Source organism: Tenrec ecaudatus, chromosome 9, assembly GCF_050624435.1.
Source record: "Tenrec ecaudatus isolate mTenEca1 chromosome 9, mTenEca1.hap1, whole genome shotgun sequence".
Lineage (NCBI taxonomy): Eukaryota > Metazoa > Chordata > Mammalia > Afrosoricida > Tenrecidae > Tenrec > Tenrec ecaudatus.
In genome coordinates this window covers 147,421,324-147,447,912 of record NC_134538.1, presented here as the reverse complement: position 1 = coordinate 147,447,912, position 26,589 = coordinate 147,421,324, and the positions used below count along the sequence as shown (strand labels likewise).

The following is a 26,589-nucleotide window of genomic DNA, read 5'->3' as shown; positions in this document are numbered from 1 at the left end:
ACTTATGAAAATGATGAAGCCAAGGCAAAAATGTTTTCTGAGAGAAAATCAACATTTCCCTAAGAATTGGAAGCCAGAATATTTTCTCACTTGACTGATTTTCAGTTCTAGTAAGAGCAACAAATAAGTCCCCCCCAAAAAAGGCTGCCATTGAGTTGATTGGGACTCACAGGACCTTCCAAAACCCAACTCACTGCCATTGAGTTGATTCCAACGCATAGTGATCATACAGGGCAGCGGAGAATTGCCCCTCTGGGTTTCCAACATTAAATTTTTAATGTTGTACAAAGTCTTTCAGTGGTGGATTTGAACTTCGGATCTTGGGGTTAGTCACACATTACGCCCCAGGGCTCTTTTATAAGGACTTTGTTGTTGCTAGGTGCTATAGAGTTGGTTCCAACCCAGAGCAACCCTCTATGCACAGCAGAATGAAATACTGCCCGGTCCTGTGCCATCTCCCCAAACACTCTCACACTGGAGCCTATTGCTGCAGCCACTGTGAAACCCATCTCCTTGAGGACCCTACTTTTGTCCTGCCCCTCCAACTTTACCAAGCACAATGTCCCTCTCTAGGGACTGATCTCTCGGGATAACGTGCCCAAAGTACTCGCGACCACGCTGCACCATCCTTGCCTCTGAAGAGCATTCTGACCATACTACTCTCCAGGCAGATTGGTTTAGAATTTTTGGGGCAGCCCATGGTATTTTCCATATTCTTTTCCGGCACCACAATTCAAATGCATTGATTCTTCTTTGGTCTTCTTGATTCAATATCCAAGTTCATTTCACATGCAGATGAGGAAATGAAAAATACCATGGTTTGGGTCGGGCGCACCTTACTCCTCAAATGAACATCTTTGCTTTTCAACACTGCAAAGAGCTCTTGTACAGCAAGGTTTATCCTACGGATTTTAGAGTTTGGGAATTTCTTAGTCTCTCTACTCCTTTGGGAGGGGAGGGGCTGTCTTGGCTCCTGGTTTTGAAAAGCAGTGATCCATCAAGGAGATTCAGCAGTCAACCCTCACTCAATGGCTCATCTTCCCCTAGCCGCAGGCTGTGTGCTAAGTGACATGAGAAGGAACACAAACACTTCAGAGAACATGACTGGGAAAGTAGTGACAGGAATAAATGTTTTGCATAGTTGCTTCTTAGCTCTTAAAAAAAAGGAGGGGAGTGAAAAGAGTTGTAATAAGCCCCAATAAAATGATTAAATAATAGTAATTTTTTAAATGTCAAAGAGCAAAAAGAAAACCAAAAAATGAGGGGGATTTGCAATCAATGGCAAGATGATTGGGGGGGAGGGTGAGGAGGGGGATGGTATAAAAGCTGCAATAGAGTTCCCCTTGCTATTGACCTGATGTGTGATGGCTTATAAATTAATCACAATTTTAGCGTTATAGAACCTCACAGTCAGCCAACAATCCACACCGTCCCTGTAACTTTGATGGAGCTTGTGCTCTTCAGCATCTATAAACTCCTGACATACATATTCACGTCCAAGGTCCAAACAGTAGCTAAATCCTTCCAAGTTCCATTTGTTTCTCTGTTGTAAAAACACATTTTCAGGGATGGCAGGGAAATTCACACAGGCATCGCAGCCAAGAGGATCATCATAAAGCTACACAAACTGTGATGGTCCGTGAGCCTTGTTGGTGGGGGAGGAGAGAACACGCCCCGCAACACTAAGCCTGTGCAGCGCTTTGCTAAGTCATCACGTCACATACGTGATGGGGCCTCAAAACGTTCCTGCCCAAACGTTTCTGAAGCCTCCTTGCAGGGTGTCAACAGTGGGATAACTAGCTAAAACCCTGAGGGGTTGTTGGCTTTGAAGGTATGAACCAATAAATTGCTTTTGGTAACAAATCAATCATGTCTACTCTTGTTTTAAACTCTTAAAGCATAACAAATTCTAGATGAATATCAATTACTTCTACCTTTATGCAAATAACATAGTAGCCATCACTGCCTTTAGGTAAAAAGAGGATACATTCACTAATTAGGGGAGAAATGTATTATAATGTAGCCACCACAACTGACAATGTAAGTGAGAAGTTAAGTCCCAGAAAGATCCATTAGAAAAATAACAGCACAACAAACAGCACAATAAAAAATAATCCACTGGGGATTTCTGTAGATTTTCCCCTTTAACGTTGGCCATCTAACACATACTAGGCATATTCTTTATCTTCCTGTTGGCAAATCCTTGAACTTGCGCTAAAGCTGTCGTATTTTCAGGTCCATATTATTGGAGAGGATGGTGAAGAATTACAGCTAAATAGATAATCCCGTGGGAATGAGGCTGTGTGTGACATTCTTGACAGTGCACCCAATTCAACAAAGAGAAGGGTAGTAATCTGGAAGTTTCTGAACAGAGCGTGGGAATATAAATATCAATCTCTAAAAGCCAATTATAAATATCAAGAATAAAATTTTTTAAATTGTGCTGGAATTCAAGATGGATATAGAGTACAGTTTCTATTCCTGTTTACTGGTAAATTGCTTAATTTTAAAATTCAGTTTGCCATTGTATTCTTATTAATAATGCTCTTGAGTAACCTTATGAAATGTGTCAAATTTAATGTACTACTTGAACACTGTCTAGTCTTGGGTCATCCTCAAAACCGTTGCTGTGTTTGAGCCCATTAGTGCAGCCACTGTGCCCTTTGCTGATCTTCCTGTTCCTCTGACCCTCCACCAGTCACATCGAGCTTTTCAAGGGACTCATCTCACACGTCCAGAGCACTTGAGGCAAGTCTCCTCATCTTCCCTCCGAAGAGCATTCTGGTGGGCCTTCTTCCAGTCAAGATTTGTTCATCTTCTGGCAGTCCATGGCATAGTCAAGATTCTTAGCCAACACCATGATTCAAAGGCATCGATTCTTGCTTGGTCTTCCTCATTTGTTATCTAGATTTTGCATACCTATAAGGTAATTCACAATATCACGTTGGAAAGTCCCCAAAATGCAATTGACACTTTTAATCTGGTGCCAATTTGAGACTATTAAGAGCGAAGGGGTGGAGCTCAGCCTGTCAATCAGGTTGCTGGTTGATGAGCTCATTTGGAGGCAGTACAGAGCTAAATAGCTCACTGGAGGCAGGACACAAAGACTCTCTGCTTGGTATTCCTGATGACACAACACAGAGATACACTAGCGCCCTGGAGCTGGAGGAGCCATGTGGAGACCTCTGCCAGCGCTGACATGCTCCCCTTGCCACTGGATCCACAAGACTTTCCACCCACTGGCCTGTGCTCTTCTGTGTCATTGCATGCGTTCGTGAACCTGAAGATGAATTTTACAGATTGATACTGGACATATGGGCTAATATCCTACTTATGGACTTGATCTAGACTGGGCTGGGATGTTTTCTTTCTTTTCTTTTTTTTAAACCATTTTATTGGAGTCGCGTACAGCTCTTACTACAATCCTTACATCCATCCATAGTGTCAAGCGCATTTGTACATTTGTTGCCATCATTTTCAAAACATTTTCTTTCTATTTGAGCCTGATATCAGCTTCTTATTTCCCCCTCTTCCCGCCGCCCCCCCCCACAACCCTTGATAATTTATATATATCTTCAAGTCCCACAATTAACGATGTCACCCTTCACCCACATTTTTGTTGTCCATCCCCCTGGGAGAGAGTTATAGGGTGATCACTGTGATCGGTTCCCCCTTTCACCACTCACCTACCCCTTACCCTCCTGATATGGCTACTCTCAATATTGGTCCTGAGGGGTTTATCTGTTCTGGATTCCCTGTGTTTCCAGTTCTTATCTGTACCAATTTACATGCTCTGGTCTAGCCAGATTTTCAAGGTAGAATTGGGATCAAGATAATGGTGGGGAGGAAGCATTAAAGAACGAGAGGAAAGTTTTGTGCTTTATCAGTGCTACACTGTGCCCTGACTGGCTCCTCTCCTCCCTGCGACCCTTCTGTAAGGGGATGTCCAATGTCCACAGATGGGCTTTAGGTCTTCACTCTGCACTCCCCATCATTCACAATGATATGATTTTTTGTTCTGGGTCATTGATGCCTGATACCTGATCCTATTGACACCTTGTGATCACACAGGCTGGTGTGCTTCTTCCATGTGAGCTATGTTGCTTCTCAGCTAGATGGCCACTTATTCATCTTCAAGCTGTTAAGACCCCAGACACTATATCTTTTGATAGCCGGGCACCATCAGCTGTGTTCACCACATTTGCTTATGCACCCGCTTTGTCTTCAGTGATCATGTCGGGAAGGTGAAAATCATAGAATGCCAGTTTACTAAAACAAAGTGTTCTTGCGTTGAGGGAATACTTGAGTAGAGGCCCAATGTCCATCTGCTACCTTAAATACCAAACCAATAAATATTTCCCTATTGTCATATATAAAAATATTTACACATGTACATGTCTGTATTTAGACCTGTACAAGTGCCCTTTGCCTCTTAGTTCTTTCCTCTATTTCCTTTTACTTTCCTCTCGTCCTAATATCATGTTCAGCCTTCTTTTGGGTTTCAGTAATGTACAATTACTCTTTATATAAAGTGCTTTCCTATACAGTGTGTCTATGGAGCAGTTCTTTCTCTAGTCAACCCAGACTAACACAACATTTAAAGGCAATTTGTTCCACGTATAACACCTCGCTTGATTTCTTAATCATGTGCTTCCATTGGAGTTGATTGTGTATATTAGTGAAATCAAGTTCTTGACAATTTTAATCTTTTTTCCCCTTATCATGATGTTTATTGGTCCAGTTGTGAAGATTTTTGTTTACTTTCCATTGATGTACTCTTTGCTCTTCATCCTGGTTTGAAGTCTTCTCTGCTTTCAGCAAGCAAGGTTATATCATCTGCATACTGTTAGTGAGAGTACAATCTCACGCTGCATTCTTCTTCATGAGTCCAGCTTCGTAGGTTATTGACTCAGCATACATATTTGAATTAAGTCTGGTGAAAGGGTAGAGCTGTGGAGCACACTGTTACTGATTTGAAACCACAAAGTATCTCCTTGTTTTGTTCATCCCCTTGTTCTGTTGAAAGGGCTGCCTCTTAGTCGCTGTTCAGGTTCTCATGAACACAGTGGAGAGTTCTCATTCTCTGCAATGGTACTCTAAGGTACTGTGGTCCACACCGCCGAATGCCTTTGCACAGTCAATAAAACACACGCACACGTCTGTCTTTGTGGTAGTCTCTGCTCTCAGCCAAGACCCCGACGCCAACAGGGTCTCTAGCTGGGCCTAACAGCAGAATGGTCACCCCGATGAAAAAGATCAGGGGAGGTGACGAGACAAGAGTAGAAACTAAGCAAATGTGGGAAACAATGAAGGACTTAAAATATTTATATAATGTACAAAATAAATATCACAAATCAAGATGCATATGAACAAGTGTCCTTCTCATCAGTATTTAAAAGAAATAAACTTAAAAATGACTAGATGTCACCTAATAAATTACAAACTTTTAAATGTTAATATTCATGACTGCCAAAGGATCTGGGAAGCTCAAACCCTAACGTTTATTGAAGAACAACGTGATGCATAACAGAAGTCTTAAAATATGCATGCCCTTTGCCCCATCAATTCCAACTCTAATAATTTACCCTAGAGATAATCTAACAATGAATCTTGCAAAAGTATAAGTTAATTTAGTATTGGCTCTGCAAACAAATGAGTTTTGCTTAGAATGTTGGAAATAGACAAAATATGGATTTTTAAGGTTGCTATCGAGTTATTTAATGACCTGAAGGATGCTTACATTATTGAATTTTTTAAAAAATCAAGCAGGCAACTGTACAGTACGTAGAGCACCATCCACCTTAATACAAGTGCACATATCTGCACTCTAGTAACAGGATTATAAGGACATATACCAGAGTGTCAATTAGCACAGTTTCCTTGTGTGTTAAACTGCAGACGTGAGAGAAAAGAACAGAGAGGACTACTGGATCTGAAATGAAGTCAATGGTACCCAGTTCAGCACTTGTTACTCTCCAAATGACAGAAGACAAGACTAAAGGACACGATTCCCCAGCTGTGGAATAATAACAGTTGAGATTTGGCCCTAGTCTGTTTCCCTTCAAATGCAACTTTAAAAAAGAGAGAGAGAGAGAGATCCAAAGATTCTTGCGATCCAAACAAAAACTTGCTTTAGACTGCACCGCAATTCTACTCAAGAGAGCAAAGGTTCCCTGTCCTCCGCTCTTTGAAAACAACGCACATGTGAACGGGGCATCTCCAACGTCATCGTTTGTTAGGGACCATGGAGCTAGTGCTAAGTCATGGCAACCCTATGTAGGAGCCACCACAGTATGACCAACTGACATGTGTGTGGGGTTCAGCATATTAACACAAGTGAATACCGAGTAATTCCCCATTTACTAAGATCTCTGTTAGGGCACCACCAGTACAGCTACTGCACTCCTACTTCCCTTACCGGCGTGTGCTACGCCAGCCACAGAGAAAGGGCGAAGAACGACTTATAAAAGACTTAGGATTTGTGCTTATTGGTAACCAGGTCAAATGCCTGCTCCTTATCACATCAACTGCACTTTCCAAAGGAATAAAGGAAAAATGCTCGTGATCAGAATGGCAGAGTGAGAACTTATGTCCACATCCCACCCTTTACAAGGTCCCAGGGAAATGACAGAAAAGACAGGCATGGGTAAAATAGAGCCTTAAGGGGCCTGGGAAGCAAGAAGGCATGCTAACAGGACCTCAGATAATTTGTGCTGATCCTGAAGGACAGGATGCAGACGGGATCTGAGTGGCAGAGGGCGGGCTGCAAGGACTGGCCTTTCTCTACAAGCACAGAGCACCAGAGAGGGGCCCTAGGGCTTCCTCAGAGCAGTGCTTCAGTAAGTACAACAAGAGGACCTGAAAAGCCAGCCTCTGCTTGCTTCCGAATGCACACAGTGGCCAGGAGCAGAGAGCTTTGACCCCTGGCTGAAAGTCAAGAAATACTCTTAAGTGAAAATACAGGAATTTCTGCCATTGAATGTTGTACATTCTTGGAATTATCACATTCCCTGAAGCTCCATCCATGTAGCCCTAAGAGACAAACAACACAAATCAGACGCACAAAAATGGCTTGCGGGGAAGATCAGGTTATGGGCACACCACTTAAATCCTACTGAGTTCTGTATCTCAGGTTCTATGTTTTGTGAAAGAGAAGAGCACATTACATTTCTAGTGGCTAAGCAGTCTTCCAGATGGGGTGCTAGGGGGAACAGTTTCTAACAGAAAACGCAAACCCACTGCGGCCAAGTCGACTTTGACTTAAAATGACCTTCTCTGGGGTTTCTGAGGCTGTATCTTCACACGAGCCGGCGTCATCTTTCTCCAGTGGAGTGGCAGGTGGGTTTGAACTGCTGCTCTGTGCTCAGCTGTCCAAAGCACACCAAGGCTCCAATGAGAGCACATTGTAATTATAACTGAAAAATCAGATTCATGATCTAGGCTTCTATCTCGCCTACTGTTTTTCACTGGAGATATCTCACAGTATTTCAGAGCGCACCTGAGCTTGCAACTGAACCTGGCATGGCAGGAAGGGAGAAAGAGTTCAGAGGCACTTACGAGGTCACGATTCACAGGGCAGCAAGTCACCATGGCAGGTTTCCCAGGTCAGACTTCCAGATTTGTAAAAGCTCCATCTTAGATGACAGAAAGCACATCCTACTCCTAGTACTTTCAGGTTCTGGGGACTATTGCTTTGAATGGCTTTTTACACCAAAGACATTCTCCAATTTACCACTGTGTTCTAGATCATTGGCTTCAAAGAGGCATGTATTGGAGTCAAAGAAAGGCTGGGAGACTTCACGGGGAAGTGCCATCGATGGACGCTGTGGACTGATAGAAACAGAGGCCAAAGGCATGAGGCAGCTTTGGTTGAAAATATTAAAACTCCAACCTGTGGGATGGGCCCCAGCTCGCTGCTGGTGGGAGAAAGTTCCTTGATCTTGATAGCGTAGGGATTTACAATGTGCCTGCTTGTGCTCTAGGCCCAGACAGTGTTGGGTACCCTTCAAGGAAGGCTGCCTCAGGTTCACAGACATTGCTGCCCACTTAGGCCTTTCCCTATAGAGACGGTGTTTTAGTCCGGGTGGACTAGAGAAACAAATTCATAGACACTCGTATGTATAGAAAAAAGGACTTTATATACAACTGCAATTGAATATTGAGGAAACATCCCAGCCCAGTCCAGATCAAGTTCATAAGTCCCACATTAGCCCCTATGTCTGGTACCAATCTATAAAGTCCTCTTCAGACTCATGAACACATCCAATGAAGCAGAATGCAGAAAGATCACAGGCCACCAGTGGAAAGATCACAGGAAAGTCTTGTGGATCCAGTGGTGGTAGAAGTATATCAGCACTGGTGTGGGTCTCCATGTGGCTCCTCCCATGTGTCTTGTCAGCAGGAATGTGTCACGGGGTATGTGTATGTGTCCCCCCTCCAGTGAGCTATTTATCTCCTTCGTGCCTCCAAATGTGGTCATCAAGCTGCAACCTGATTGACAGGTTAATTCCATGCCTTCATTCTTAAGTCTCGAGTTGACAACCGATTATGGACGGAACTTCCAGAGACCCTCAAGAAGGCTGACACTCACGACTGCAGAGGAAGGCCATGCGAACCACCAGCCGGAAGCAAAATCACTTAAGACGAAGGGTTGGTGGGAAAGGGGGCACAAAACGAGAGGCAACATCTGTTAAGCACGGGGAGAGACGGATAACACAGGCAAGAGAGGAGGGCTTGCTTTTTCTCTCCTCTTTTAGGAGCTTCTGAATAAAATTCTCAGGGCTGTCAGTGAAAATACTGTATTGATAAGCTAAGAACAGGATGCTACTAAGGCAGAACAATTGAGAATTGAACTACGCGTGTGAGGGTACTCACGGAGAAACAAACAAACAACCTAGGATAGATTGAGAGAACCATCTCTATGTATGTTCTGTGTGGAAACTTTTCTTGTTTTGAACCTACCAAAGTAGACCTGATGTTTTGTGCCTACTTCCTAGGCATTCTATAAATACTTGTAAATGAACTAATGATTGGGACAGTACCAGAATGCGAGAGCTCAATGAATAAGGAAGAGAGGCATGGCAGAGAATGAGGCCAGACACATGGACAGCTGGCTAAGCAAATCACCTGGAAGAACAAGGTAAAGATGTTTGTTTTTGTTTGTTTGCTTAATGAACACAACATTTACAGTGATAGGAAGCATAAGGAGGCCGACTACGGAATAAAAGGGGGAGGTGGGAATCTCCATGAAGAATGCTCAGATTTAAAAGTGGGACATGAGAAAGATGTGGTAGTTGACTAGCATAAGGAACCAGCCTTGGAAACAATATTGAGGCAGTTCTACCCTGTCCTATAGGGTCACTGTGAGTCGCACTCAACTGTCTGGCAGGGAGTTCGTTTTCAGTCTACTCAGTCTTATAACAGTGCTTCCCAAAGTGGGTGATGCTGCCTCCCCTCGGGCTACTGGAACACTCCAGGGGCCTGCAAAAACAGATTCCTACACTTTATTCTGGGTGATGGGCTATCCTGTAAAAGTTTTCCACTGCCAGTGGGGTGGCAGATGCTGAAAAGTCATTAGGAATTGGAGTCAGTACAATAGCAATGGATTTGGTTTGTAGTTTGCCAAAGTAAAAATGAAATGATTTAGAAATAGATAAAATTTCAGAAAACAAAAGATAAATAGAACATTATATAAGCTTCTGGAGCAGAAAAATAAAAATTACAGTTACAGAAACAAACTGAATTTCTCATAAGCAATGATGAAGCAAGAGAATGCACTCAAAGTTAAAGGGGGGAAAATCAATTTTTAAAGCTACAATTTTACAATTAACTAATAAGAATACAGGCAAAAGAAAGGCATTTTCAAATACACAAGATTCATAGTTCACCTCCCACGCTTAAAAAAGTTGCTAGAAGTTCATTAAATTTGGAGACCAAAACATACCACAGAGGGTGGCTTGAAAAACAATTGGCAGCAACATTATGAAGAAAAACAAGAAGGACAAGCGAGAGAGAATATATTGAATATGTTTTGCATCTTGGATAGCACAAGTGGTTTGCAATTGGCTGCTCACCTGAAAGTCGGTCATTCAAACCTACCCAGTTGCTACACACACACACACACACACACACACACACACACACACACACACAGTGGGAACAGATTATATAAATATTATAGCTGTGAAATCACCGTCAATTTGACTCTAACATGGGGCTACCATTTGTTTGTATCAATGAGGATGGTCTTGTTCTTTGGTTTGGGGGATTTAGCAGTATAGGATCGTTTCTTTCTTTATAGTGATAATCACACTATCTTGGTCCAGCAGGAAGACTTAGTTGATCAAATATTGTAACTCCAGTTTTGGTGGGGAATGATTAAATTTTTAGTAGCAGCACTAGAAGATAATTACAAAAGGAGAGGGGAAATGTAATAAGTACTATAAATCACGATGATAGAAAAATAATAATAAAACATTTTTAAAATGAGGGGGATGAAATCGTTTAAATCTCCTTACCTTTAAGAATTGAAAGTAGATGAATAGTGTATAAAGTTGACCAGGCACAGATTAAAATTGAGCATTATAAAGTTCGCTATTAGGGAGGCTAAGATAATACGACGAGACTTGGGGTTAAAGGGCTGGAAGTAATTGTACAAATTCCAAAGCATTACCCCTTCACCTCAAAATGTAAACTGATACTGCTTTAAAAAGTGGTGTGCACTTAGAAAGTCACACAGGGAGCCACCAGACAAGGAAAGGGCAGAAACCACAAGGAAGGTAGCGAGAGGTGTGCATTCCGTTTGAAGTGGACGAAAATACAGGTTCACGAGAGCCAAGATATGACCTAGCGCAGGGGTCCTCTAACTGTGGTCTGCGGGCCACATGTGGACTGCCAAGGACATTGATCCGGCCCACCAGGTGTTTTACCCCGTTTTGTTTCTTACTTCAAAATAAGATATGTGCAGTGTGCATAGGAATTTGTTATAAGTTTTTTTAAAAAAACAAATAAACTGTAATCCAGCCCTCCAATGGGTCTGAGGGACAGTGAACTGGCCCCCTGACCTAACGTATACGCCACCTAAATTTAGTGATTATCTCAAGGACAGATTTGATGCACTGCACACTACTGACTGACGACCTGTATGACAGAAGTACGAGCTATTAGAAGACATCAAGAACATCATATATTAAAGAAAGCAGAAAGTCATCTATGAAGAAATCAAAGCAGATATTCAAAGGGGCTCTGAACTTTATCCGTCGCTGAAACTAGAGGAAAAGCTGATGATGTAAAAGAGCTGAACAGAACTTTCAGAGGGAACATGAAGGCGGCATTACAATAAACTGTGCAGAGACTTGGGCGTTAGAACACCAGAAAGGGAGGAACATGTTCAATAGCTTGCAAGCTAAAAGAAGTAAAAATTCAAGTCTCAACTTGAAATAGTGAAGGATTCTATTGGAGAAAATATTAAATAATACAGGAAACATCACCAAAGGTAGAAGAACTACACAGAGTTGTCACTGTAGTCAAAGGAATGGTCATTATTCAACCATTTCAAGAGGTAGCATATGATCAAGGACAATGGTATTGATGGAAAAAACCCAACCTACACTGAAGGCAGTCCTAAAAAACAAGTCTTCAGGAACCCACAAAATATCAAGGGAAATGTTTCAACAAACTGATGCAGCGCTGGAAGCTTGCCAAAAATTTGGAAAACAACTATCTAGCTAACTGACAGGAAGAAATCCGTATTTGTGCCTCGTCCAAAGAAAAGTGGCCCAACAAAATGCAAAAATCATCTCTTAATATTAACATTGAAAGCATGTAAAATTTCGCTGGAAATAATTCAAGCTGGATTCAGAGGAGTATGTGAAACGAGGGTAATCATTGCTGATGTTTGATGAATGTTAGCTGAAAGGAGAGAATACTAGAAAGATGTTTACCCAACCAACCAAACCCACTGCCATTGATTCAGTTCCAACTCAGAGCAACTTTGTGTTTTACGGGCTGTTTAAAGACATTCAACCAAACTATGGATAAGATTCAAACAGAACAAATGAATACTATATGATTTAAAATAAGGAAAGGTGTGTTATGAAGGGTGTATCCTTCCATCATACTTATTCATCTGTGAGCTGACCAATTAATCTGTGAAGCTGCAGTCCATGAAGAAGAATGCAGCACCAGGCTTGGAAGGCGGCTCATTGGCAACCTGCAATCTGCAGGTGCCGCGACTTTGCTTGCTGAAAGAGAGGAGGACTTGTTGGTGAAGATCAAAGACTTAGGCCCTCTCAACGGACTGCACCTCCAACAAAAATCCTCCTAACTAAACCAAAGACAAGAATGAATGTCAAGGATTTCACTGTAGTTGGATCCAGTCAAAATGCAGGGAAGCAGCCATCATGTAATAAAACGATGTGTTGGATTGGGCCAATCTGCCGCACAGACCTCTTTATGGTGTTTCAGAACAAAAAAAGACATCACACTGAGAATGAGGTGTGCCTGATCCAAGCTTGACCCAAGCCAAGGTCTTGTCCATTTGTATGCGAATGCTGGATAATACAGCAGACCAAAGAAGGGTGGATGTTGGAAAAGAAAATCACAGACTGTTAGAAGAACAAGCAAATCTGTCTTGGAAGAAGGGCAGGCGAAAAATGTTCCTTAGAAGAGGGTGGGTGGGGAGGGTATGGTTTATATCTCCACAGGGAAAGTGGGACCAGACTTCAACCCAGTGTCGCAAGGTGTGAATGCAGTAGGGAACCAGTGGAGAGGTCTGGGAGGCTGGCCCCAGCACCATAAATTAAGTGGATTCCTGCCCCTCCCCCGAAAAGAATTTGTTCCAAAGGACGACATTGACTCTGCAGCTCCGGGAGATGAACATATCTGATCAGAGCACACAGGAGAAGATGAAGGGGCAGGAGGAGAGAGTGGAGCATAGCCTGGCCCACCAGGCTGTGATGATGATGTTCCTGAGTAGAGCAGCCAGTCCACAGAGAGAACAACATGGTTGGCCCCACTATGAGAAATGATGCCAATCAGTGTCTAAGGGTGATACAGGGGACAGCACCGGAGACACAGTGTGGGAATTTCACCTGACCTGATCCCACCACACCGAGGCAAATCACTGGGGGAGTGCAGCGGAACAGCAAGGGAATGGAGTGGCAAGGTCCCCAGGGAATGCTGAAAGTGGACTTTGGGGCCAGGGTGTGGTGCCCCAACAGACTGGACTGGAAAACGCTCCTAAGGGCCAGCAAACGATCCCTGAACTAACTACAAGCTTTTCTCTTGTGAACTGTTTTGTTCTGTTCTTTGTCAGTGGTTTGTTTTTGTTGTTTTGTTGTCTGGTTGCATACTGTTGCTTTGTTTTCCTCTGTCTTGTTTTCCTGCATGTTAGTGTCTCCACAGGTCTGTCTGAATAGGACAGGCTGGTTGAACTATCTTGAGGAAAACAATGGGACCGACAGTTCCGGGGGGACTTGGGGTGGGGGGGTAGGGGGCGTAAGGAAGTGGTGTTAACAAACCCAGGGACAAGGGAAAAACATGGGACCCCAAATGGTAGAGAAGGGGGAGTGGCAGGCCTGGTGGGAAATGATCAAGGGTAAGGTTGCTTAGAGAAGAGGTATACTCTAGCCCAGGTGGCGATGAAGCATGGTAGTAGGGCAAGAGGAAAGTCAAGGGAGATGGAGGAAAGAGCTAGGAGTCAAAGGGCATTCATGGAGGTCTAGACAAAGACATGTACATGCAAATGTATATAGGAGGATGGGGAAATAGATCTATGTGTCTATATTTATAGGTCAAGTATTAAGGTGGCGGAAGGACCTGGGGCCTCTACTCAAACACTCCCTCAATGCATGAATACTTTCTTTTATTAAATTGGAATTCTATGATGCTCACTCTCCCGACACAACGGCTGGAGCCAAAGTGGGTGAACAAGTAAATGTGGTGAAGAAAGCTGATGGTACCCGGCTATCAAAAGAGATAGCATCTGGGGTCTTAAAGGCTTGAAGATAAACAAGCGGCCATCTAGCTCAGAAGCAACAAAGTCCACATGGAAGAACACACCAGCCTGTGTGATCGAGTGGTCCTGAAGGGATCAGTTACCAGGCTTCAAAGAACAAAAAATCATATCATTGACTGTACACCTCCATGATAGGATCGCTGAAGACAAATGGGTGCATAAGCAAATGTGGTGAAGAAAGCTGATGGTGCCCGGCTATCAAAAGAGATAGTGTCTGGGGTCTTAAAGGCTTGAAGGTGAACAAGCGGCCATCTAACTCAGAAGCAAAAAAGCCCACATGGAAGAAGCACACCAGCCAGTGCGATCACGAGGTGCCAAGGTACCAGGTATAAGGCATCATGCAAAAAAAAAAAAAAAAAGATATAAGTGTGTGTATGTATGTGTATATATATATGTATATGTATATATGTATATATATACCATATTAAATGAAGGGGGAAGTGCAGAGTGGAGACCCAAGGCTCAAGTGTCGGCCAATGGAGATCCCCTCATAGAGGGGTTTAGGAGAGGAGATGGGTTAATTAGGGTGCGAGGTAGTACCGATGAAGAACACAGCTTTCCCCCAGAACCTGGATGCTTCCTCCCCACAACTACCATGATCCGAATTCTACCTTGCAGGGCTGGATAGGACAGAGGCTGTACACTGGTACATATGAGGGCTGGAGGTACAGGGAATCCAGGGTGGATGATACCTTCAGGACCAAGGGTGTGAGGGACGATGCTGGGAGAGCTGAGGGTGAGTGGGTTGGAAAGGGGGAACTGATTACAAGGATCCACATGTGACCTCTTCCCTGGGAGAGGGACAGCAGAGAAGGGGGGAAGGGAGACTCCGGATAGGGGAAGATATGACAAAATAACGATGTATAAATTACCAAGGGCACATGAGGGAGGGGGGAAAGGGGAGGGAGGGAAAAAAAAAAAGAGGACCTGATGCAAGGGGCTTAAGTGGAGAGCAAATGCCTTGAGAATGATTGGGGCAGGGAATGTATGGATGTGCTTTATACAATTGATGTATGTATATGTATGGATTGTGATAAGAGTTCTATGAGTCCCTAATAAAATGTAAAAAAAAGAGGAGAAAAAATGATTAGGGCAAAGACTATACAGATGTGCTTTATACAATTGATGTATGTATATGTATGAATTGTGATAAGAATTGTATGAGCCCCAATAAATTGTTAAAAAAAAAAAAAAGAAGAGGGTGGGTGGTTGGATCTGTGAGTAAAAACCGCAAGACAAGCGTGTAGACAGTAGGAACAGTCTAATACTTGGTTTTGATCCTAGGTATTGGTGTAAATCTGCACATTTCCTAGGTAAGTTTAAACTGACTTCAAATGTCATCTTTCAGCATACTGGTACATATAGTTCATGTGATGAATTTAACTATTCAACTGCTGAATGATTCAGACATGAACTAAATCTTCATTCTGATTGAGCTGGGGGAAAAAAAAAAAGAAGAGGGTGGGACTTCGTCTCATGTATTTCAGAGATGTTATCAGGAGAGACCAGTCCCTGGAAAGATGTAACGAGCTTGGTAAAGCGGAGGGTCAGTTTCAAGGAGGATGACCACTGAAGAGATGAACTCACACAATGCTTACACAGAACACAAACTACTGTGGGGATGGGCGTGTTGACTCTGCTCGACGGAGGGCCACTGTGAGTGAGAACCCACTTGACGGCACCTAACAACAACAACATGCCTACTGCCCAGCAGTCCGGCTGAGTGAATAATTGCTGAATATTTAAGTATGCAGTTCTACGGTTCTCAGCAGGCTGCTGTGGGGCAGCAGCCTGGCCCCTTGTCTGGGTCCAGTGGGTCTGTGAGCTACTCTGAGTGCCTAACAAGTCGGAACAGGTAACATTTCTATTCTTTCAAATAGGCTTCCAACTTATATTACCTGAGCACTGTAAATATAAACATTTTAGATTCTCCCAGCCTCATGATGATCTCTGATCTGTAAAAAGAAATTTCCTGTTCTCTTCTCCCAGGCTCTCTCTGGTATATAATTTCAGTAAATATTGGTAAATACTTCAGAGTCACTCACCGCCTGGCACTCACAATTTTCTTTTTTCTTAAGGGTGGGCGCATGGATGAAAAGTTCTGACGTATCTCAGCAAAGAACATTAGATGATTTGCATGGTCCCAAAATATCACTAATAAAAGCAATAATAATTTCTCAGCTAGGCTGAAATTCCACACCAGAAACATGGTGTAAAACAATCTGGAAACCAAGACATTTCTATAGGAATAGGCATGGCAGCATGCGGTTTCCATAGATAACCACATGAAACATTTGGATGACGTTTCACTGCAAAGTCACCGGATTTTCCTGACTCCAACCTGGAGTCCTATGTAACAGCCAAGGTCCTTCTTACAATGCCTTCTGGGTGAGCTCATGACAATGGCCTGAGCTAGCAGGAGATGAGTCTGCTGAGTCACTGCTTGCAGACTAAATGCCACTGTGTCCCAGATCCTCAGAACGGCGTCCTTCTGTGTAGAGCCAGCATGGCAAACCACGACGACGATGGCTTCTAGAAAGCCATCTGAGCTGTTGTTTCTAGATAGGGTGGGTGGGGCTGACACCACGTTAGATGAACAGATAAACAAGGTAAGCCTGATCTTACTAACCAATCCTGAGTAACTTCACATTCTTACACTGCACCAAAGATGGCTGGCATCTGTCTCTCTCCCAAGCTCACAGCACCTTCTGCGATAATTGAAGCCTCTTTTCAAATTTACCACCTCTGACAAGGGAGAGGTATCCAGTGAGCAAGGTCAGCTTGAGCTTACTTGGGCTTCCTTACTGAGCTGTAGTGAACTCTTTCACGTGAGAAAACTCATGTGAAATTGCTAAACAGACTAGTAAGCACAAGTCAGCCCCTATTTACTTTGCTTACTGGGTACTCCATCTTTGAGTTGACCAAGTGTTTCTGTTTTTAAGAACAAGACAAGGTGGCCAAGAGGAATTACTAAGAGCTCAATGAAGGTTGGACATGATAGTGGGACAGGAGGAAAAAGGAAATAGAGACAAGAACTAGAAGAGAAAAGACATTTGGGATATATAAATACAGGCATGTAAATATATTATTACCACATATACTCGAGTATAAGCCGGCCGGATTATCAGCTGAGGCACCTAATTGTACCACAAAAAAGGGCATTTAAAATGTGCTGGGAAGGGGGGGGGAAAAAAGAGGACCTGATGCAAGGGGCTTAAGTGGAGAGCAAATGCCTTGAGAATGATTGGGGCAGGGAATGTATGGATGTGCTTTATACAATTGATGTATGTATATGTATGGATTGTGGTAAGAGTTGTTTGAGTCCCTAATAAAATGTAAAAGAAGAAAAGAGAAAAAAATGATTAGGGCAAAGACTGTACAGATGTGCTTTATACAACTGATGTATGTATATGTATGAACTGTGAAAAGAATTGTACCAGCCCCAATAAATTGTTAAAATTAAAAAATAAAAAAAATGTGCTGGGAAAATGGCTTATACACGAGTATATATGGTAATAAATAATGATAGGGATATAGGTCTATATACATATATTTGTACTAAGTATTAAGGAATTAAATGGACATTGGGCCTCTGCTCAAGTACTCCCTCAACTTTGTTCTAATAATCTGACCTACTATTATGCTCATATTTCCAACACGATCGCTGAAGACAAAGCGGGTGCATAAGCAAATATGGTGAAGAAAGCTGATGGTGCCCAGTTATTAAAAGATATAGCATCTGGGGTTTAAAGGTTTAAAGATAAACAAGCAGCCATCTAGCTGGGAATCAACAAAGCCCACATGGAAGAAGCACACCACCCTGTATGATCATAAGGTGTCAGGTATCCAGCATCAGAAGACCCAAAACAATCATACTAATGCAAACGAGTGGGGTAGTGGTGGGGACCAAAAGCCCAACTGTAGACAACGGGACATCCCTTCACAGAAGGGTCACAAGGAAGGGACGGGTCAGCCAGAATGCAGTATACTACCAACGAAACACAAAACATTTCTTTTCCTCCCCTGACTATCATGATCCCAGTTCTACTTTACAAATCCGGCGAGATCGGAGCATGTACACTGGTACAGGTAAGAGCTCTCCATACACAGAATCCAGAACAGCTAAACCCCCCAGGGACAGTAATGGGAATAGCAATACCATGAGGGTAGGCAGAAGATAGAGGGAGAAGGAGGAACTGATCTATAGAAAACCCACCCCAGGAGGATGAACAACAGAAATGTGGGTGTAGGGTGATAGTGGATGGTATAAAATATGAAAATAAGTTATAATTTATCAAGGGTTCACAAGGAGTGGTGGTGGATGAGAAATCCATACCAAGGGCTCAAGTACAAAGAAACTGTTTTGAAAATGATGATGACAACATATGAACAAATGTGCTTGAGATAGTTGATGTATGGATTGTTATAAGAGCCCCCGATCAAATGATTAAAAAAGAAGAAAAACCTTTTCACTTTTGTATCTTATTTTACCTTCAAAGCAGAAACAAAGTGAAATGTAAAAAGCAAAAGAGAACAATCGAATGTGATTAGATACAGTGACGTACAAGCAGTCAATCTGTGGAGAAAAGGTTGGCTACCACCCAGATCCTACACAGTGGCCGAGTGACTGACAGGGTTGCTGCCACCACACTGCCCCAGAGCAGGCCGGAGGGGCCTTCTGGCTGCTATAGACCAGGCTGCCTCAGGACACTAGGGCCGAAAGCAGGGTTTAAAGAGGTCACTTTCTTCCTGGGTTTAGACTGAAAGTCAGATGTTAGTATGTTTAAAAGATTTAAAAACCTTGAGTGAGCTTGTTTGGCCTGACAGAGAAAGCCTTAAAGCTACGGAACTCCAGCCAGGAAAGCTGGGATCCTATGACACTTATTCCTACTGTGGCGGAGAAAAACGGAACTCGGATTAGAAGAGGATTATTGTAGCAGAACAAGGACAAGACCTGAGCTAATACCTCGGTCACTAACAAGTGCTGGGGGGTGGGGAGGGGTGAGGGGGTGGGGGGGAGCCGTATCCCTGCAAATTGGAATCCAAGGAGAAAAGCAAAGGCAGCCCCGTGCCCTTACAAGTTTAATGCCTGCCTCTATCAGTAAAGCCAAGCTCCGTGAAGAAGAATCTGGGTCCAGTGATGATGAATCACTAGAGCAAAGGGGCCACCTAAGATGCCCCCACCAGCAGGTCTTCCACAACACCCTATGAGCGTGGCCACACACGGACAGCAACAAAGCTCCAACATACAAACTGCCTCTTGAAAGGCCAAAACCAGCATTTTCCAATTGTGCCCAAGCCCGTGCCATCTCTGTGCCACTGGCCGGGCCTGTTCTTCCTACCACTGAGATAGCTCACAGGATGGGGACGAGTGGGGAAATGCATCAGTGACGCTGTCCCTTGCAGCTAGGTGACAGTTTTTCAGGGGCATGGGGGAGAAATGGGAGGGGGAGTTTGACTGTGTGTGATGTTTGACCTTGCTTGAAGGTTGACCCTCAGTTCTAGGTCTTAGGTGTCTTTGTCAAACATGACCATATTCCTTCTTAAAACTCTTCTTTGAAAACGCGATCCTGGCGACCTGCTAGTACATGATCTGTGTTTGTCAAACCAGAGCTCAAAGTAATTGGCAAGTCCAGCCCAGGGAAAGGTCACCCAGAAAAATCTGCCTCCAAGAAGTGCCGGCAACAGCAAGAGAACGCGATTTTAATCACTGGAGCTAATTACAGAGAAGACTAAATCACAAGAAAAGTTATTTAAGTGTCTTAAATACAATAAAAAGTAATTAGCAGGAAGCGCCATCTTGACAGTTCCATGTCACAAACCGGGCCTGAAAGGCTCGGCTAATTCCCTACCCGGGAGCCAGAGAATGAGAAACCACTCAGAGTTTGATCTTTTTATTTTTTATTTAAACTGTTTTGATTAACGGATAACAACCCTTGCCAAATCCACAGTGAAGTTAATCAAGAAAAAACTTTTAATCTATTAGAGGAACCATGAGCCTCATTCTCATAGATTCCCCAAGGACAGGGAGCTGGGGCCAGCGTCACAGCAAGGAGCCTCCAGGATGCTGACTCAGCGACCACCCACGCAGCTGGAGGAGGAGCGGCAGGACCAGAAGGAATCCATCCCATGGAGGACCCAGTCAGGGCTGGGGCAGGCGAAATGCACTGAGCAATCTGCTTGGCAAGAACGCAGGCAGACTCATCTCACCTGCCTCTTCTTTCTCTCTCCCAGGGAATCACCAGCTTCCCAGCAGAGCCCCGGCTGTCGGCTGAGATGACTGGAAAGCCAACAGGCCGGAAGAAGAACTGTACGATGGAATCTCACAGTACACGCTATGTCCACAGATTATGACGATTAATTATGCTAATTCCTCAACATTTCAACAAGCTCAAACAAGGCCTCCTCCTCCCTTTCGGGGGCAATGCGGCCCCCAAAGCGGCTCTCCTGGCTAACTTGACCTCAGCTGGCCCCCTCCAGTCTGATGCCCACCAGAGAGGGCCTCTCAACATCCCCCTGTGCGCTTCTGTTCCCAAACAGGAGTCCTTTGTTTTTGTGCCCAAGTCTGCTTATCCTGGGGGAGGCTCTATTTAATTAGATACTTCATTAAGGATTGCATTAATCATTGAAATATGAGTACGCAAAGAATGAGTCTGTGTTCAGGAAAAGACTTAAATGCTTTAAAAAGATTCAATAAAGAGGCAAGGCTTATGAAATGGCTCAAAACAAACAGGCCAGGTGACTGTTAACAGGAGTGGGATAGAAAGCCCAAAGCTCAAGCACTCTCTTCTGGCCCTCATCCACACCAGCAGGTGTGCACAGAACAGCCAGTGGTTGACCCACACTGCCCAGATGCCAAGGATTTCAAATTTTTGTTTCAAATGAAAGTAAACTGAAATTTTAACCACACTTTCCTTCTGTAATCAATGTTTTAAAATAACTGCTTCAACAGGGAGTAGGCTTCTCTACCAAAAAAGCAAACTTGTTCCCAGGCAGTTGATATTGACTCTTCTCAACCCTCCAGGACAGGACAGAACTGCCCACCACGGGTTTCAAAGACTGAAATCGGTAAGGAAGCAGACAGCCTCGTCTTTCTCCTACAGAGTGGCCAGTGGGCTCAAACTGCAGATCTTTGTCTTGGCCATCAATTGCTTAACCATCGGGGTTCTTAGAGGACTTCTGTAAACCAACCTCCCTGCCACGGAGTGGATTCTAACTTCTACCAATCCTATCTATAGGGATTCCCGGACCGCAACTCAATACAGGAGCAAAAATCCTCGTGTTTCTCTCTGTATAACAACAGCTGGTAGATTTTGAACGGCCAGACATGCAGTTAGCTTACCCCACTACCCACCAGCAACCTTCTAGTATATTTTAATTTGTGTGTATGTTGGACATTTGAAATTTCTTCTTAGCATCTCAACTTTTCTACAATCATTCAAAGTGATTGGCAAAAGTATACAAAGAAAAATATGGTAAAGAAAAATATAACCATGTGTCGCAGAACATCTGTGATCTCTATAAGGGCTATCATTAGAAGTTCCATATGTACATATGTACAATGTACGTGTATATGTACGATTGCTCGTTTGGGACAAACATTAATATCACTGTGTCATGTTTTAGTGTATCTGGAAGGGCTTCTCTAATGCCTTTTATTCATAAAAAGCAACACTATAGGTTATACGTTAAGACACTTAACTGACATTAGACTAAAGCCACACCAAACTGTTTGATTTGCATAAAAGTTCAACTTCAAAACAGATATAGCAAAACCATTTGTTCGTAATTCAGGGACTGCACAGCCTTCAAATCTTGGAACATCCTATTTCGCAGAATGTTTCCTGAATGATAGGCAACACATGGTAACGTGTTCAACATGGTAATGGGGTACGATTTAGAAGGCTATGAAGGCAGAGAGAGCCCAGAAAGCACCGTACTATCAGAGACGGTCAACCTTTGGCACTGGGCTTCAGTAACCAAACAAAAGAAGAAAATAATCAGTTATAAACTTTCATAGCCCCGATCGCTTTTTTCAGGGAGCTTTCTTTCTAGCAAGAGATGGCCCCAACAGTAAGGTCTCTGCAGCCGGGCGATTTATGAAGACACCTTTCCTGATAGCACCCGACTGGTCTAATCCAGACTGGTCTAATCCTAGGAGACGATGGAAGCATTCAGAGGAATAGGGACAGTGAATAGTCCTCCAGTAAGTCACACAGAGGAATAATCTTACAGGACTGAAGAGCCGGAAGGACAAGAACCTGGAGTGCAGCTACCTTCAATTGTCAATTTAGAGGAATCAACGAGCTGACCAACCTACCAGAAAACAGGTGTCGACAGCCGGTTTCGTCGTCTGGAGAACCACCCAAACCCTGGCAGACACACAGAGTCAGCCCCACACTGCCAACTGCCAGGTTGAAGACGTCATCTCAGTCACGGTCAAGACCAGCACAGTCTGGAGTGCAGCCATAGCAACCTCCCGTGAAAAGGATGTAGATCAGCTGTCCCACATGGCCCACTAATACAATCCCTATGAAACACTCCCAGAATGCCGAATCTTAAGCAGTATAATCTTGCTTAGGTAAATGAGATGATCTCGTTTAATGGCTTGTTAGATAAACACTGGTGGTGGCCACCTGCCAAAACCAAAGACACACGTTCCAGTTGTGTCATCCTTTTCCCTGGCAACTACGTGGCAGGGGCCCTGATCCATGGACCTGTCTGTGACAACACAATGCTTCATATCGGGGATGGAAGCATGAATCCACTTCTGCAGAAGTGACCATCAATTGGCCATAAACCATTAAGGTAAGGTATACAGCTAGGCGAATGACGAAAATGTGCCCTGGTACTTCAGATTTCAAAGTATGATCCGCTTTGGCAAGAATCTGCTTCTAACAACACCCGGACCTATACTGGGGGACTAAGGTCCCGGCAGAAACCATCCAAGAGAAAACCCGTGTCTGTTGTACGGACATGAACAGCATGGAAAACCCAGAAGTGGTAGCTCCCCAAACTAAAGCTACTACGCAACCCACAGTGACGGGAGAACAGTAGAATTGCCTCACGGTCTCCAAGGATGTACGTAAATCTGCACAGGAGCCGATGGCCCCGTCTTTCTACCACCAATTGAGCAGAGACTGAAACAAGTCATCTGCAAAGCGACAGAAAAATGAGGGCGAAGAGGCTGTTTGCTGGGTGAGCTTCCTCTGGGACCCCACTCACTCATCTGGAAGGTCCTCATGCCCTTTGCAGGCCGCGCAGCGTCAGAGGCAGAGTGCCTACGGGGCTTCTCTGGCCCTGGACTGAGACCACCCCTGTTTGATGAGGACCTAGTTATCTCCTTCTCCTCCGCTGGTCCCATAGAAAAAATATAAAAACACCAGTGTGGTAACGAACAGCACTTAAGATCCTTACACAGAGAAAGAAACAATTACCATACTGATATATTTTATGCAGCGTAAGAATTGCTACAGGGGACTTACTGATTGTTTAATATCTATTGTGAAAGCATGGTCCAGCGGACTTCCTCCTCCCTGGAAGATTCTGTTGATCACCTGAACTGAACAAGACCCTGGGATATAACCAGGATCCAGCCAGTCCAGTAGACGAGGAAGACCCCACCTGTCACCTAGTGATCACATCTCTCTATGCACAGCAAGTGTGTGTCTACATATGAACCTCCTAAACCCACGAGCAGAGGCTCTAAGTACATCTTGGATAGTACCTACAGTCTGGGTGACACTCAGTAAATGGCATTATTAACAGCAATAACGTGAGTGAAATGGCCCAATAAATCATAAATGATAACCAGCCAAGGCAATTAAATCACTGTGCAAATCTACAGCAGCATACGGGCACATGGGCAACTTTAACAAGAGTGAGGAGGGCAAGACCAAGAGACAGCGAAGCAGGCAGGCGGGCGAGGCTGGTCTAAGCCGTGGGACACTCACACTCCTCCAATGGTGACAGTGGCACAGGTCCGCTCCGAGAAGGCAGGCACGGTCTCGGTGGCTGGGCTGGCTGGTCTGATGTAGTCTACAGTCACGCTGACCTGGGGACAAAGAAGCAGACATCAGAGCCACACGTGCAGGCATATTTGCGAATCTTCACCTCACAGCTCGATTTGCTGAGTGTACGATCGACAAAACAAGGATGAAAAGGTAGCTGATCCCTTAAGAGTAATAACTGGCTGACCATTTCAGGCTGGACAGAGAAAAGGCTTGCAACCCATATGCAGGAAGGACTTTCGCGACATTACAGGAAAGCCATTCTTTAGCCTTTTCTGGGTCAGAACCTTTCGAATATGCTTGTTTTAAATGAAAGGCCCCCAGAGGAAACCTGTACATAATTTCAGTCTAACTTTTCCAGGAGCAGCTTGAGTAGAATCAAGAGAACTAACCAGAGGGGAAATAGGCCCAGGGCCAACACAGTTGCAGTTAGCAAGTTTAGAAAACAGACAAGGCCAGGACCAGAGTTCTGAATGATCAAATCCTATCTGCTATTGAGTCCTTCTCCAGGACATGGTCTCCAACTGGGAAGAAATGCAGAACAAACTGAGTCTTCTGCCCAAAGAGCATGAAGAAAGGCTACGGTTGATCTAGTGGTGGCCTAGCTCTCAAGGAAGTGACAGGCGAGGCATACTAAAATGAACATGGCTGTGTGTCAAAAGAAACCAGCACAGGCAACGAGATCCAGTCCTAAGTGTCTCATTAAGTCCAACTGGTGTGTGGTTCCTGTTTAAACTTACTTGAGTGCACGAGTGACTCCGCGTCTTTGGAATGATTTAAAAGGTGATGGATTACAATGAAGAATGTGTTGTGTTTCACATTAAAGAGACATGCACCTAACAGTAAGGGGCAAGAGCCAGTTGTCCAGGAGTTGGACACTCATAGCCTGGGGAGCCATGAGCAAACATGCCCAGGTTGGACAAGCTAACGTCTATGGTGAAGCTTGAGTCGTGGCCAAACTGTGTGTTGAAGGGCTGTGCCGTGCAGCTGTCTACAGCCGCCCAGTGTCTCTCCTCCCACAGCCGCCCAGTGTCTGTCCTCCCAACGCTGCGCAGCTTCGAGGCAGCAGCCCGTCCCCACTGCTGGCAAGCACCATTCAAGTCAGTTCCAACTGCCAGCTCCTAAGAAACACGTTTTAAAAACTCCTTGGAAATTTGGGAAAGGACAATTGCCTCAAAATTCCCACTGCCACATCACTCACTTGAACACTTCAGCTCACCGTGTTTCAGAAACAACTGAACGCCACTTCAGCGCTGAGCGAGGGAGCTCGTGCTTTCTCTGCGGGGCACAGTCATAACAGCACAGAAGCGAGGGCAGTCAGAGATGACCCTCACACTGGGTTGGAAAGTGGCCTCCCTCTCCCCTCAAAAACGAACCAAAACAAAAACCTAGGCACACCTTCTGGTGGTGGGATCGTACTTGAAATGAGACTCTTTCATGAAACCAAGTCAAGATCATACTGGCTTGAGGAGGCTAAGTCCAATATGTCCTATGGCAGAGGGACACTTGGGCACAGTGACCGGAAGCGCCCAAGTGAGGATGGCAGAAGAAGAGGAGCTGCTGTAGCCATCAGCCGAAGAACGTGAAGCCAGCAATCGCAAGAAGCTAGGAGAGACAGGAGGAGCTTTCCCTAGAGCCCTTGTGGGGAGCGTGGTTCCATAACCAGGTTGACCCCAGGCTTCTGGCCTCCAGACCTAGGAACACACATGTCTGTTGCTGTGAGCCACCGTTCGTGGCACCTGTGATGGAGGCCTGCAGTGGAATTACTGCGAGGTTTCATCGATTACTCTACAGCTACAAGCGAGCCACGTCAGCAAGTGGGTTTAGGTTCAACAACTACCACCGCCAACCAAGAGGATTGATTTCTCAGTGGTCAGCTGGCCAGAAACAGCCAGGAAGGGAGTCAGGCAGCTGGCTTAAATTCTTGGGGGGAGAAGTGCACTCTCCAGATCCCTTATCTCCACACCTCCTGCACCTCTTCTCTGGCAAACCCTCTTGAGGGTGTTTGCTCTATTGAGCGCCTGTTTCTAGCACCAACGCGCCTAACCGTCCAAAGCAGGAAGAGGATAGGAGATGTGTTGGGGCCATGGGAAAATCACAGAGGAAACCAGGAGGGTCGAGATGTCAAACCTCAAGAGTAGCCAGGCCGTGGAACGCACAGTGTCTCAAGTCCACCTTAAGAAAGGGCATGACTAGAGGGTGGGGTCCAACCTGGGGCCTTTGGGAGAAACTCAGCAGAGACCTGGAAATGAAGAAAGAGGTTCACTGACCGTTGAGCTTTAACTCAACCCATAAAAACAAGCTCTGGCCCCTCAATTCTAGTGTGTGTGTGTGTGTGTGTGTGTGTGTGTGTGTGTGTGTGTAAAATGTTTCGACTCTCAAGGTGACGTTGCACATGCCAATGCCAAGTTTTCTGGGCACATGGACAGGTTGGGACAGCAGCCCGTCAGCACAGACACGTACAGAACAACATCATCTCTCTACCCAGGGTGATACCACTCCATCCAGAAGTCTACATGGGTCCTAGTGCTGGGGGTGGGGGTGGCTGGGGGAGAGAACACC

The 26,589-nt window shown here is 44.5% G+C and overlaps 1 protein-coding gene and 1 non-coding gene across 2 annotated transcripts in view; one reads left to right on the top strand and one right to left on the bottom strand.

The window, feature by feature from the left end:
- SND1 (staphylococcal nuclease and tudor domain containing 1) overlaps positions 1-26,589 on the bottom strand; it is a 484,534-nt gene that overhangs the window by 245,469 nt on the left and 212,476 nt on the right. The window contains exon 12 of the mRNA XM_075558633.1: positions 23,971-24,071. Within this exon, the coding sequence (XP_075414748.1) occupies positions 23,971-24,071 (101 nt within the window). The remainder of the gene's footprint in view (positions 1-23,970; positions 24,072-26,589) is intronic.
- On the top strand, positions 15,382-15,453 carry LOC142457663 (small nucleolar RNA SNORD5). Its single transcript, XR_012786361.1, has one exon. It is a non-coding gene; the product is annotated as a small nucleolar RNA SNORD5 (small nucleolar RNA).